This window comes from Pleurodeles waltl, chromosome 1_2 (genome assembly GCF_031143425.1).
Source record: "Pleurodeles waltl isolate 20211129_DDA chromosome 1_2, aPleWal1.hap1.20221129, whole genome shotgun sequence".
Taxonomy (NCBI): Eukaryota; Metazoa; Chordata; class Amphibia; order Caudata; family Salamandridae; genus Pleurodeles; species Pleurodeles waltl.
In genome coordinates, this window is record NC_090437.1 from 335,443,613 (window position 1) to 335,459,456 (window position 15,844).

General features: G+C 42.0%; 1 protein-coding gene across 2 annotated transcripts in view; it reads right to left on the minus strand.

Moving 5' to 3' along the window:
- Positions 1-15,844, minus strand: part of DENND4C (DENN domain containing 4C) — a 1,359,979-nt gene that overhangs the window by 71,384 nt on the left and 1,272,751 nt on the right. For both annotated transcript variants that reach the window (XM_069239287.1, XM_069239298.1), the window contains exons 30-31: positions 10,870-11,115; positions 6,766-6,883 (exon numbers count right to left, since the gene is read on the minus strand). In XM_069239287.1, coding sequence (XP_069095388.1) covers positions 6,766-6,883; positions 10,870-11,115 — 364 coding nt within the window. The remainder of the gene's footprint in view (positions 1-6,765; positions 6,884-10,869; positions 11,116-15,844) is intronic.

Genomic DNA, 15,844 nt, shown 5'->3' on the forward strand with positions numbered 1-15,844 from the left:
TCAGGGCCCTTGGTACCAGGGGGTAACCATGCCAAGGAGGCATTTCCATACAAACCCTGAGGACCTGAGCCATGCATGCCTTCTTATTGTTACTGCAGTGCTGACACTCCTGGCAGCTGTACCTGCTGCGTCCAGGGCAGATCGAATTTGATTATTCGTGATGGCTTGCCCTTCCTCTACTATTTTTGCTGTGCCCTCTTCTGATGTTCTTTGGGGAGATGCTGAATTATGTCTTGCATCTCATCCCAATGGGTCCTGTCGTATCTAGCTAACAGTGCTTGTGAGTTAGCTATCCTCCACTGATTCGCTGCTTGGGATGCAACTCTCTTCCCTGCTGCGTCAAACTTTCTGCTTTCTTTATCTGGTGGGGGTGCATCTCCTGATGACTGGGAGTTTGCCCTTTTCTGGCAGCGCTGTCTACTACTGAATCTGGAGGAACTTGTTGTGTTATGTACTCAGGTTCAGAGGGAGGTGGTTTGTACTTCTTCTCTATCCTGGGCGTAATTATGCGTGCTTTAACTGGCTCGTTAAATATTTGATCGGCGTGTTTTGACATGTCTGGGAGCATGGGGAGGCACTGATATTTTGAATGTGTGGAGGAGAGGGTATTAAACAAAAAATCCTCTTTTAATGGTTCAGTGTGCATGGTGACCCCATGGTATGCTGCAGCCCTAGCTAAACCCTGATTATACACAGTGCTATCATCAGGTGGTGAAGTCTTAGAGGGATAGCTGTCTGGGTCATTGCTAGTAATGGGATCTGGATCATAAAGATCCCATGGATCTACGTTGTCCTGTTGTGAGTCAAAAGAGTGTGATGGTGACTGCACTGGTGTAGGACTGGTGGAGGAGAGACATGCAGGTGTGGAGAGTGAGGAGGAGAATGAGGAGGAGAGAATTGAGGAGTGGTAGTTTTTCCTTTGGCTTTGACACTTTAGCTGGTGGCTGCATAGTGTCCAATTCCTCCTGAAAGGCTAGCTTTTTTTTAGGTTTTAGAGGAGGTACTGTTAAGATTCTGCCTGTTTCTTTGTGGATATGAAACCTGGCTTGCCTTTCGTCCATTACTTCAAGTATTGGCAGTACTTGAGACTCCTCTTCAGAGGTTTTGTGGCTTTCTTTTAGTTTCTTTGAAAGTCCATGTTCCTCTGTGTAACCTGCTCTTTTCGGCTCCGAAGCCGACTTTTTCGGTATCGAAAAAGATGGTGCAGTGGATGATCTCGGCTCGGAAAGGGATTTCCGAATTTTCGACTCCGAAAAAGGGTGTTTGCTCGAGTCGGACACAGAGCTTTTTATTGCCTCCGATGGTTTCGGAGGAGTGGCCTTTTTCGGTGCCTAACTGGCCGTTTGGTCACCGAATGTCTTTTTTCGGGCCGAGCCATGGCCTTCCGGCAGTGGCGTACCCAAGGCCTTATGCTTAGGTCTTTGTGATGGTACAGGGGCAGACGTACTCACATGTAGTCCCTCCATGACCGGTCTGTCCTCCTTGGATTCCTGTTCAGAGTCGGAATCTCAAACGGAAACTGCTGTTTGCATGACTTTCTTCCTCCTTCACGTCGAGATGTTCGGAGCTTCTGGATGCCATCTCGAGTCTTCGTGCCCTCCTGTCTCGAAGAGTCTTTTTGGAGCGGAAGGATCGGCAGGCCTCACAATTTTCTTCCCGATGATCTGGGGAAAAGCAAAGATTACAGACGAGATGTTGGTCTGTATAAGGATATTTCACGTGGCACCAAGGACAGAACCGGAATGGAGTCCGATCCATGAGGCTTCCACGCAGTTGGCCCGACTAGGCCCGTGTTGGGCATGCGCACCCCAAAGGGCGAGTAGAGTTGTCTTCTCCGACGGTACTGATGTGTCGATGGAAGATGTAAACAAGGTCAATACAATACCGACTAAAATAAAGCATTTTCAAAGTTTTCTGAATCGAACTTTCGGAGCGAAAGGAAACACGTCCGAACCCGACGGCGGAAAGAAAACAATCTAACATGGAGTCGATGCCCATGCGCAATAGAACTGAAGAGGAGTCCCCACTCGATCCTGTGACTCAAAAACACTTCTTCGAAGAAAAACAACTTGTAACACTCAGAGCCCAACACTAGATGGCAGAAGTATAATGCACAGCATGTGTATTTGCAGCTACACATGCCACCGAACATATTATATATAGACACACACATATATGTACACACACACACACACACACACACACACACACACACACACACACACACACACACACACAGTGCAATGCAGTTATGCCATATTAATAATGGAACATGGTTTGGTAAACTTATCTACATATAACTGATATGAATATAGATGAAATGTTTTTTCTTTTTTATGACATTATAAAGTGCAATCGACTTTGTTATTTGAGGATTTTGTTTGGATTATATGATATGATTCATTATGAGTGGTAGTGATGCTGGAAATAATATTTAAGGAATACACCAAATGTTCTAAATTGTTTTCTTTAGTTTTATTTTAATTTATTCTGATCGTTTAATTTATTGCCCCTTATTGTGTATTGGCAATTATCCTGTTTATGGCAGTATTTTCTTTATGTTTATCAACATGGGGTATATAAGGTCAGAGGGGAAAGTGCATAGGTTTTTTTCAATTTGGCCATGACGAAGACACTTCAGTTTTTAAACGCGTTGCCATCTTAGGAGTATATACTTTTTTGTGAATCAGATTGCTTTTTGAATTGTCATTTCAAATAAAGCCTTGTGCTTGAGAAGTAGTCACGTTGGGTGCGGCTTTCTTTTTCTGCTTTTAAATGAAGTGGCAGAAATCTTATTTTCATTTATAACGGTTGCCACAACCGTTTGTTTGCACCAGCCTCGTTTGGTGGATGTAGCCGGCTGAGAGCGGAACCTTTATTTGTTTATATATATATATATATATATATATATATATATATATATATATATTACAAAGTGATAGTCATCACTCTGTAGTTATGTTTAGGACCTAGTTACGATAGGAAGAGCATTTTTTGGTTTGCTAATAACAACTTTGGCGTCAGTTTAAAAAAAACAAAAAAAAAGTTCAGCCACCTCAGCTCGTTCCTGAAGAGATAAGCGGGGGCCGAGAATAAATGCCCCTTTTCAAATTGAACAGTGATACAGTGAAAACAGTTAAACGGAATTACACCAAATTTAGCAGAAAGTTAGATCTTGGTCCAGAAAAAGTGCTTTTTGTGATTTGGTGTTAATCTGCTCAGTAGTTTTTGAGAAAATATGTTTCAAAAACTTTGTATATCTGGATGACTGTGTTTGTGGGAGGCTTGCAACATTCCCCATGATCACACAATTTCAAGTAATAAAACGATCTGATTGGCAGAGGGCAGTGGCCTAACACAACTTGAAGGGGTCCCTGCAAAGTACTTGGAGCACCCTCCCCCCCCCCGATTACTTGCTCAGGAGGACTCGGGCCAAGATACTGTGCTAATGGAGGCGGGTGGGGGTGGTTTGCCCTGGAGCTCAGAGTAACACAGTACCGCAGGGTCTGCCGGGGCCTATATGTTGCCACTGGTAGAGGGGTCTTTTATCCCACTGGCCAGCTTGCTCCCCCAGGAGCAAAAGGCTCCGATTGGCTGGTCGCAACAGGTGCTTGATTTGTAAAAGTAAGCATGACAGTGCACAAAGCTATTCTCAGAAGCCAGCAGCCAGTTAAATTAAAGTTTGGTATGCTGAATACAAAGTCTGCCCTTTTATCTCATTTATGTTCCTGCGTTTTCAATTTCTGATTGTTTTTCTGTCTTTCACTTTCTCGACCCTTCTGCTTTGTTTGATTTCCCTCTCTTGCACTTGGTAAATGTCATGATGCAGAACATAAGTGCCGGTCCCCAAAAATGAGTGCCGATGGCTCCCACTGACAACCCCAGGCTCAAATTAGGCCACAGCATGAAGAGAAAATTTGCAGCTGCCCTGCGTCCTGAAAATAAAAATAAAAAAACAAAGTATAAGTAAAAAAAAAAAAACCCTTACCCCTTTACTATGTGGGGGCCCACATGTAAAAAATATTTTTTTGGGGGCTGTTCACAATTCCACAGGAGCTAGCGAGGCCCCTGGACTCCCGCAGGAGTCCCACAGGAGTGCGGGGGGCTCCGCTCCTCTTGCGAGACACTTGTTGGTAAAAAAAATGATATTAAAAAAGGGCTGGCCCAGTGTGTCTGTGGTGAGTTCCCGTGAATCGACAGTTGGCTATGTGGTCTTTGGCCATGCACGCTGACACACTAGCTGCCTTCCACCAACCCACCATTGTGCACAGCCCAAGGACCTGCCCAGGGGAGGAGGGTTTGGCATTACATATAGTAATAATATATCACTTTACCAAAAAGAAAACCAACCTAGCTATTCACTGAAAAAACACAGGTTAAAATGACGTTATAGTTGGGTGAAAATGTTAATGTCAGTTTAATCGCAACATTTTAAACTAAAAATGACTCTGAAATTGAACTTTTATAGTTATTTCAAGTAAATATAACAATCGCTTGCCATGCCCTCCTTAGGACCGACATCATAAATTACAACACTCATAACGTGTTCTGTGACATCACTGATAACATTGCTGATGACAGCTGAACTGTCATCATTGACAACGACACTCTGTATGGCAAGGGGCGCCAGTAATAGTTACCTGAAATAATAATTACTGTTGAATTTCAATGTTTTTTTGTTCAAAACATTGTGTTAAACTGTAATTTCCACCTATTACAACACTTTAACTTTTGGTATATGTGAGTATGTATGTATGTATATATATATATATATATATATATATATATATATATATGTATTTATATATTATTGAATAAAAAAACAAAGGTTAAATCTTAGTTATACTTAGGAAAAACAATTTTCCCTATATAAAAACTAGGATTAAACTACACAAAATTTGTGTAGTTTAAACTTAATTTGTACAGGGGAAAAAAGTTTTCCTAACTATACTTTAACCTTTGTTTTTTTTCATTTAATTTCAATGTTTTTTCTTTAATTTTTTATATAAATGTGTTTCAAATCCTACAGTCATAAGTGGACACTTATGTGGAGTGTTGTATAGCACTCTGTTACACCTATTTTCACCCAGAGAGACAGGCTGCGGTCAACTCCTGCCGCACACGGCCATACGGCTGTCTGCAGAATAGGGTTGGGGGGTTGGCCGCAGGCCAGACCTTGTGGACAACCTCTGCTGCGCATTGGCAAAGGTCGTGCATGGTGCAAAGTTGGGTGCTTATAGGGAGTTGGCCACAGGCCACACCCTGTGGCCAACTGCTGCTGCGGTGGTTGGATTAACGTATAGTAATGAAAATTACTATATGTTTAAAAAACATAGAAATTCACTGAAAAAAAACAAAGGTTACAGGGATGTTATAATTAGGAAACAGAATATTTAAAAAACAAAGAAATTCACTGAAACAAACAAAGCTTTCTGGACGTTATAGTTAGGCTGACATTTTAAACTTACAAAACTGTAGAAATACACCTGTGAGAGTTATTTCAAGTATTTTTATGAGCTTATAACTCGCGCCCGAAGGTTACTATAACTCGCCCCCTCGCCATGCACTGGTAGTTAACCCACAAATTACAGCAATCGTGACATCTTTGATAACATCAGTGATAATGTCAGTGTGACATCTGCAGTAAAATTATTGATTAGAAAACTATGCAATTGTTTTAAAAGATTTAGAGATGGTGCAGTGTTTCAGAATACAAATTATTGTGGGGCTGACAATTGCTAAGCGAGACACTGCTTGTCATTTAAAAGACAGCTGTCCTGGCAATAGCTAGGAACTAAGGTGAATGAACAGATGTATGATGACGGCAACCCAATGTATGAAGCAGCTGGATGACCCAAGACCCACTGCTGCGTGAGGTCAATTAGCAGCCTATTGTTGGGTGTGGTCACTCAGTGGCACGTTGCTGGGTAAGGTTATTCACTAGCCCATTTTTATGTAGGGTGGTATAGAAACCAATATGGTATGGAATATCTGCATAGAGGCCCTTGATAAAAAGCATATGTTATCACAGGCAGGACTAAACAGTTCTCTGTTAGAAAACAACAAATTATCGGTCACTATGCATCCAACCAAACATTATAATCATCATTTCATTGCCTCCGGCATATCATTTACCCCTAACAGTTTATACCACAAGAGGTGGTTAGCTCTTAATTAGTAAGACTGCCTACCCTACAATACGGTTTATTAAGTGATGTAACATGATGCATCCATGATAATAATGCAGACAGTAAAAAAAGCACTCTTCTCCCAAACGACATCCCCCCCCCCCCCGGGGTGAAACTGTGTCACAACATGGTGGGCAAGTCTAAAACAAGTGACATAGTGCAGTGAATAAAACTAAAGGAAGTGTGTCAAGACAGTGGCAATTTAATTTCTTAATGGCCCATGCTGTGTTAATGCCCAGACAAAGTTACAATCTCATCACCCGTCTAACAATAAATGCCAATAGAGTTGCAAACTATCATAAGCTTGGAAAGAAGGGAATCGAGCTTGTTTTCATTTGTGTGCTGTAACATTTTAAATTCCTGAAATGTTCTTACATAGATATGGGTAGCATAAGTATGGAATAGGGCATATAATATTAAGAAAAGGAATAAACAAAATATTCAGTGCTATGTGGATTGTTATGTGCATTTATTTTATCCAAGCACAAGATTAAGTTAGGAACCCTAATATATCTTATTGTGACACTAACTGTGTGTATGCAGTGTGGAATAAAAACACAGTTCCTTATATACTTACTAAGGTTCCTCCAGCATGCATACAGAGGCTCGCCAGGTTGTTGGTGGATATTGATGTTGTCCCACAGCAACTGAACATAAACCAACTTGCTGTCTTGGGAGAGGGAGGTCTGTGGAAGCTTGAGTGAGAGATTATAAAAAAAAGGATTATCTGTGCATTCTAAATACAAGACTCAAATACATATCTCATTTGCTTTTTGCAAATTTGTATTCTGTGATTATTATGCAGACAAAGTGAGGCACCACTCTTCTGTTCCAGCTACTTCCAAACTCACTGTGTCTGCACAACATAACGTACCGCACGCACCTCTGGATGATATTTCACTTTAACAGAAATCTATTTTTTGCATGTTTAATAACTTTGGGGAAATTAAGTTCAGTGGCAATGCCAAACGTGGTGAAGATCTCTCACACAGTTACATAAATATAAAGTGGGGGCTGGGGCAAAACTTGCGATCTGGTTCACATAAAATGGGATTTCCCACAGGATATGTTTCTGCTAAATCCAAAACCGCTAAATGAATGTTCACCACTTTTTTTGCATGCCAGCTTTCCCATTATTTGGTGCCTTTTTTTAGATTGGTGGAAATCCGTTTTGGAGAAATTAACCAAAATATGAGAGCCCAGAGAGACGTCAAAGTATGTATGTTCATGCACTAGTGATAAATTGTGAATAAGGGAAAAGGGCATTTTGACCATGAGCAACACTGTATAAACACTCAACCGAATAATGCTGAGGGCATGCTTTATGAAACACTAATGTAATAAAATTGTAAAGTTGGGAGGCAAAAAAATAATAAATATGAATAACATAAAGAGCACCCGGTTGGGGTGGGGGTGGGGGTTGGGGGGGAGCTTTATGCTGCTATATCCACTTGCCAGCCCTCGGTTCTGCCTGTTAGGCAGGCTAAGGCTATGCGGTGGGTGTCTGATGAAATGCTCTTCATCTTGCCTGAGGATGGAGGGAGAAGAGGGGTTTATTTAATTTCCTCCACAGCCTTACCTAAATTCCATAGAGGAGTAGGCTTTTGCCCACAAACCCGTATCACCTTGCCCAGAGGTGTGGGGGTCTTAATAATAAGTAACTTCTTCCTTGCTCCAGAGCAAAAGATTGCTTTTACACACAATACCCCATGCCTTGCTCAATGGCGATACGGTTTGGAAATGGTCAATGAATCTGCCTCCACCACCCAATGAAGGGGTTTGGCAGGGCATGCCACTTATATCTCCATTTCTTAGCCCAAAGGTGGGGGTGTAGGGCGAAAATACCCACTCCTGGGTATTGCCTAAATGCAGTGAATTGTTTCATTCAACCGCCTTTACTATACTGCCCAAGTGCAAGGGGCCCTTCAACACAAAATCCCCTTGTCTTGTCCACGTTAGGGGTGGATGACCCAAGGGTACTAATGAAGTGTGTGGGCCTTATGCTAGCAACGTTCACCTCACCTTGACCAAAGGGCAAGGGGGGAGAGATTCTAATACCTCAGCTACCCACATTTGTTCAAAGATGGGAGTTATATAACGCCCAATACACCCTTTTCTTTTAACATCCAAAAACAGTTAGCATTTGCACTTCAGCAAAAAAAGGGAAGAACTTCATAATCACACTAGAAATTCTGCTCGTACATATTGTTTTTGTAGCCACACTCTCTTTGGTATCCCAGCAACCCTGGATACCTGTTTTACAACAACCTACTCGACACTTTAAAGGCCCTGCACCACAAGGCCAGTCCACACGCCAATTGAGATGAATTTCCCACCTTACCATACTGAAGTAGTACTATTTCCAACCAGAACCTGAAACAAAGTTTGAAATGCAGAAGACAAGACATTATACAGAAAACTTGCAAGTAAAATAAAGGCCTAACCCACATGGGCACCTGATGGATAATTCTACCTGTAGATTCCTCACCTCTTGGATCAATACCCAAGTAGTACCCTTCAGGTGGTGGGTTAGAGAAGACGGTCAAACCAGGAAATAAGGCAATATAGATCTAGCAGAATGGCAACCCTGTGACCTGTGGAATCATGGCAATAATGCCTGGTGAAGGTATGCAGCGGAGGCTATATTCCAACACAACAGATATCCAAGACAGGAAAAACCTTTAATAATGCAGAAGAAGCCAAAAGGGCCTACACACGAGGCAGAATCTTGAACTTCCAATCTATTTCAAGACCCCTTTGTTCAGCAGTGCGAGAACATTCTGCTGCAGAATCTGGGCTGATCATTTGAGGTGAGAGGGAGACGGAGAAATTAGATTAGACCAGTCGTGGAAGGGGCAGGTGAAAGCTTGTCTGATGGACTACAAGTGTGATAAATGAAGATACCATCTCCCCTATGGGTTGCACTGTCTCCATAATAAACGAGTTATAGCAAAGTAACAGCAGATTTATGGAAGATAAAGGGAAAGAGAAGGAGAAGGAACAGCCTTTGAAGTGACCATATCATCTTGAGGTGTGAAAGAAATAATTAGGCTGCTGCATGGCCTGTGAAGGCCATGAATAACGAAAAGGTAGTCCACGGCATTATCCTCCAAACATAAGGTAATGTTGGTGAAACTGGTGAGCAGAGGAGCCCCATGGACTGAGCCATAGCCAGATCTTGTTTGAAGCACTCCAGAGTCAAGCCTGTCTTCTCACCAAAGGTGCGTGGCGCTTCATCAAAAGCTATGTCCATTAGGTAGGTTTATATTTCACCCCAAAAATGGTGGAATTAAACCAAGCATTACTGTGGATGGCTTTCATGGAGCTCATTGAGCACCACCACATCCACCATATTTAGGCCTGAGTGGGTGATCTATTAAGTTTCATCTTCATCACAAAAGTCAAAGATCTGTTTTGAGGAAGAGAAAGCCTGAACAACAAGACTCTCTAAAAAGACATGAGCCATCAAAAACGGAGTTCCCAGAAGCTGGACGATGGCAGAGGATAAGCTGGTGTTTCAACAAAGGTGCAGAAGCTGCTTTGCTCCAGGTGACCAAAATCAATCCATTAACAATTCAAAGGGGAGCAACTGCTCTACACTGGCAGGTGCAAATTGCTGGGTTTCTGTGCGGAGGTATGTTTTGTTCTTCTCCATTAGCAGTGATAATTCAAGAACCTTCGCTTCCTTGCATAGGGCAGCAATGAATGAATGAGGCAACTTGCTCTGTGGATGAATAATCCAGTTCCACCTCATGAGAGGCATCAAAACCACTGTCACTGCACAGGCCTAAGTAGTGGGCACTATCGGTGCCCAAAGAAGATGAACGAATTTGCCGCTATTTTTGTCATAATAAACATTGTTGGGTATTTGAATGGGTTCAGAATCCGAGAAAAAAAATCAGTTTAGTGCTTCAGCTTTAGGTTTAGAGCTATGGACTAAGCTTGAAACTAGCCCAATGTGTCTGGTAGCGCTAGAAATGTACTGTCAATGCAAAATTAACTTCAATTGTTAAATAAACAAACACTTTAATTACCAAAAGTATAAAGGTTAGGAATCATTCAACTGAAATGTTACAGTCATTTTGCTAATGTGTAGCATGTAATTTCAAAAGTCTTGTCTGCTTGTACTGTAGCTTTAACAGCACATAGAAAACACCATCAACCTTAGAATCATTTCAAAGGTTTCAGATCAGTGGATTTACATCTGCAATACAGGCTGGCCGATGACCAATATTTTGCAATAAGAGAATTACTCAATAATGGAGAAAAACATGGATTGCCCCAAATTAATATAAAGCACAGTTGAATAAACTGCTTCAAACTTTATAATTTTTTGAATTCTTCTCGTTCGAACCTTTATAGAACACAGTTTTTTCAACCATACATCAACTAAAGAAAAAGACATACATTTCTTTGTTCTGATTCATGTCTTACTAGACCATTCCAACACACTGATATTTTCTTCCCATGGGGTAGTAATCATAAAATATTTAGGGAACACTAAGAATTACATAAGTAAATGAAAATGACTGCATCACAAAAAAATAGTTTCACCAATTTAAAAGTGACCCTCCATGAACAAGGACTTCAATTAATAAAATGAAGTAAACTTAACCCTGTACAACAGAAGTCAGATGCACTATTTTAAAGGCAAACAACATACGCTCAAGTGAATACATACCTGCACCCCTCCATTGCAATGTTCTGAGGTCAGGATTAGTCCCGGGAGGTTGCTGGGCAAGTCCAGGCGCCTGAAGTACCACACAAGGTTCCAGAAAATGATTGGATGCTGATTGATGAAAGTAGATGAATGTATCACATGATCACCCTCGTTCTCCAGAAGAGATTCAAGTTCCTTATGCAATACTAGAGGGCTTAAATAGGGCACAGACACAGGAAGAGGGTTATGCCTCTTTTCCAAAGGATCCTGAGAAAGCATAAAAATAAAATTTTTAATGTAGCCAAAATCTTGTGAACAATATTTATGGTATTGAAACCTTGATATAAAAGTATGAAACCATCTCACACACCCCCTTTCAATCTTTGGCAGAGATGCATGTCACAAGACCACATCCAAAATTATAGTCCTGCCATAACATTGTCAAGGTAAGTCAGGAAGGTCCAATTTCTATCAACCAGCAGGTAGGACATAGTGGGTTAGCAGGCAACATGTTTTCCTGTTTATTTTGTCAAATGACTCAAGCCCTTGAAGCACAAACCCTTTAGCTTCCAGTTTACAGCACATCACAGATCTGTGAAAAAGGACTGTCTTTCACTAAAGGCAAGTCATTCAAATGTATATATACAGGATTCATTAATACTAAATCCTTTATTATCAGCACAAGCGCTCCAAGGAAATGTAGTGAGCTCAGCTTGCATTACTTGCGATGGTTGCAGCATAAAAATGTGTACACATGCTTGCAAAATTTTAACAATTGAGGCTATTAATAATGCTCCTTAGTTATAAACAAAATACACATTAAAGCATGAAAGCAAGGTTGGCAATATTTTGCTTTCAAAATGAAATGTACACAATAAATAAAACTTGAATTTTGGTTTTGATAAACTATTCTGCAACTTTAAGAACAATTTATTCTGAAGTGTAATTTAGTAAAACATATTTGATGCATGTCAATATTAAAAAGATGAATAAAGGAAAATCTGTGTTAAACCATTACAGGTAATAATATGGACAACATAAAAATGAATTAGGGCTCGAATCTTACATAAAAAATAGAAAAATAACGGTACACACAGGCATTGAAACTGCATCCCTAACCAATTTAGTAAATTCTATTGTCAAACGAGCAAATAAATATACATATATGATGATGCAAAAATCTGCTGAGTGATTGCAACTTACTTTCCTAAAACACCCATTTTCTCACCCTGGAAAAAAGTTTTCTTCTTGACCTTGCCAGAAGTGAAGTTCCAACCTTTTTCAGTGTAGGAAGAGTTGAGTAAGCTCTCTTAAAGAGGTTAGTTTGTAGGTGTGCACAGAATAACAAGGTATTCCAATCTGTGAACTACCACTTCTTTCCTACTTCCAACTCCTGTATGTATATGTACAAAAGGTCATAAATTCAGAGCTTAGTTTGCATCCAAACCCTGATGAACAAGTTTGATAACGCTCTTTCTGGTGCAAGCTTGATTTCTGGTTGCTACTCTATTTAACCACAAATTCCTCACCTTGTGAATACTTCTAGACACCAGACTGGGTCCAAAGATTTCTCAGCAATTCCTTTGGGCACATGTAGGTGACATCGTACGACTCCAGTGTTGACTTCATCCTCGAAATGACACTGTAGCCACATGCACCTGCCACCAATGCGTGCTGACAGTTTTTTTCTTGACTTTGTCCGCACTGTAGGACGTCAAGCCAATACTGATCACAGTAAGCAGCATGCAGATCTAATTTCACAGAAAGGGGAGGAGGGTGGTTTGGTGAAGAATCTGAGGTTTTATAAAATATCCACCAGAAAGAGCGTTACTCAAGGTAAGTAACATTATCATCTGATGGATATTTCTAATCACAAATTCTTCACCTTGTGAACAGATACCAAATAATACCTCTCAGGTGGTGGATCTTTGGAATATCTCAGACAAAAAAGTCATGCAGGACCAAAGTGGCACTCCCGTCGGACCTGGCTATCAAGGCAATAGTGCTTTGTGAAAGTGTCCACTGACTCCCTCCTAGCACCTGGCAGATATCCAAGAATGGCACTCATGTGACAATGTAGTGGTGGCAGCCTTGGCCCCTGTGAAATGAGCCTTCAAGCTCTGTGCAAGCCAGTGTGTACTAGATCTTTATGTAGAGGACTACCTATCTAGGAGGTTCTTCAGTTTGTTTGCACGCACTGCTTTACCCCTCTTCGCTCCTACGAATCCCACAAAGAACTAATTGTTTGCCCAGTGTTCTTTGGTACATTAAAACATAGAAACTTCTCTTGGGATCCAAGTGATGTAGTCTCTCTTCCTCCTTGGATGGATGAGGGGTAACTGGAACAAAATACATAGGAAGGGTGATAAGACTGTCGGACCTGAAATGGCATCACGTCTTTTGGTCGGAATGCTGCCCTGGTTCTGACCACCACTTTGTCTAGGAACAATGTGGTATATGGTTGCTGAATAGACAGGAATTGCAAGTAACTCACTCGACAAGCTGATGTTATGGCTACAAGGAAAAATGTCCTCAGGGTTAGAAGAGGCAGAGTGCAGCAATGCATTTGCTCAAATGAGGAGCACATCAAGAGCGCTGGGGCCAAATTAAGGTCTGTGGCATTAAAAGGGCCTTGTGAGGAGAAATGCAGGCTAGCTTTTTAAAAAAGAGATCCTAACATGATATGAATAACAATGGTTAATCAGGTAGCTCTAGAAAGGTTGAAAATAACCTTTGACAGTAGTCACAGCAAGTCCTTGCTGTACTAGAAACAGAACAAACATATTCAGTAAGTGGGCTTGTAAAGGTTGGGTGTGCTGAGAAGTAAACCACGCGTCAAGTTTTTCCCAATGTCCAGAATAGATGGTTTTGGTGAATGGATGCCAAGCTGTCTAAGTGACATGCTTCTACTTTTGGATGGAAATTAAAAGTAGGAAACTGCTGCAGCTCAATCTTCAAGCATGAAGGTACTGGTTTCACAGGCCTAGATGTAGGGCTCTGCCCTGTTGCTGCGGTTGCAGGTCCACCAGAAGCAGCAACTGGGTCAGAGGGCAGATGTCCACAGGCATAAGTTTGAGGTACCACATCTCATGGCCTAGCCCTGGGACACTAAGATGACTTAGGCTTTCATGATCTTCACAACTTTTGGCAAGAGAGGTAGAGAAAGCAAAGCATAAAGGAGCCCCAAGCTCTATTCCAGTTGGAAGACATCACCCTGGGAACTCCAAAGAACAAAAGCTTGGATACTGCATTTTTAGTAATGGTTGAAAGATCAAGCCAGGTTTCTTCCCACTGCTAGATTATGTTCTGCATCACTGTTGAATATAATCATTATTTGTGATCCATTAGGAAACGCAGACTGAGTTTGTCTGCCCTGAAATGCACACATCCTGCAAGGTGGTGTACGGCCAGGGCAATACTACGCAGACTCAGCCAGGGCAACAGGTGCAAAGCTTCGTAGCACAGGGAAGACAACCCCATCCAGCCTTGCTTGTTGCAGTACCACATGGCGATAGTGTGGTCTGTGAGGAGCCGCACCAATTCGCTCTTGATGGACAGAAGACAACTTCTAGCACAAAGTGAATTGCCTGCAACTCCAGCAAACTGATGTCGAGCTGGGTCTTTGTCAGAAACCAGAGTCCTCTGATTTTCACCTCTCCCAGGTGGCCTCCCCTACTCAGCAGTGATACATCCACCATCACCAGCAGCCGTGGGAGGTGTAGGGAAAGGGGTCTACCACTGGTCCAGTTTCAGTCTACCAACCACCACTGCATACCGTTTGCAGTCTCCTCTGATTCCTGGGTGGAATATGATATATTCCCTTGGGGCTGAAAACACTGATATCTCAGATCTCAGTGCAGAGCATGCATGTGCCACCAACCTGGCTAGGACTACTAGAAAGATGCAAGAAGTCTCAGAGCCACATTCACTGATACCAAGGTCAAAGGTTGAAAGGATCATACCCTGAATGTCCCAGACTCATTGACGTGGAGGTAAGGCTCTAAAGTGCACTCTATGGCTAAAAAAGACAGGGAGCCTCGCAAAGGAATCAGCTGTGACCGGCATGCTGATCGGAAACCCCAAAGATGCGAAGATTACTGTCATCTGAAGGTGGTCCACAACTAACTGTGGAAAGCACTTCTTCTTATACGTCGAGGGGTAAACACCAGGTGCACCAATTGTGCCCTAGGTTCCTCGTGGTCCTCTAATGGAGGAAGGGGGTCAGTGTGAAGTGGGAATGGAAAAAGAAAGAACCTCGTACTCCATTTGTGTGTTTTCAGTTATATAGGGAGCGGAGTACGGTTGTGTTCCCTTCAAAATCCCTTTCTCCCACTTACTCTCTCCATGTGTATTGAAAGCACTTCTTCAACAACCAGTCATCACAGTTTGGGAAGACTAGTATTCGCAACCTCCGAAAGTGCGCATCAACCACCATTATCACTTTTGTGAACATCCGAGGTTCACTAGTAAGGCGGATGGGGAGCACAGAGAACTGAAAATGCACTTGGAACTTCAAGTAACGTCCGTGGGGCTGCAGGATGGGGATGTGGAAATAGACATCCTGAAAATCCAGCGCTACAGAACTTGTGCCAGAGTGAGCATCTAGAGCCCTTTTTAAAGTTGGAGGTTCAGTGTGAAGGTCTAAAAAAGGGCAAAGTCCTTCGCTATTCTTTGGCATCAAAAAATAACATTAGCACCTAGCCCATTTCTAAGGCTGCTGCCCTCTCTGTGGTTACCTCGTTCAAAAGAGCATGAACGTCTTTTAGTAGGATGGAGACGAGGTCCTTTGCAAGCTGCTGTAGGGTAGGTGGCATTTGAGAAGTGGTGGACCAGAAAGGTCAAACTTGTCCATCCTGGACAATTTGAAGCACCTACATGTCTGATATGATGCTTTGACAACTGAGGGGGTAATAATTTATCCTGCCTCTTGGTATAATTTATCCTGCCTCCAACAGGGTAACAATGTGCTGCTGTTACCAAGCTACGAGAGTTTAGA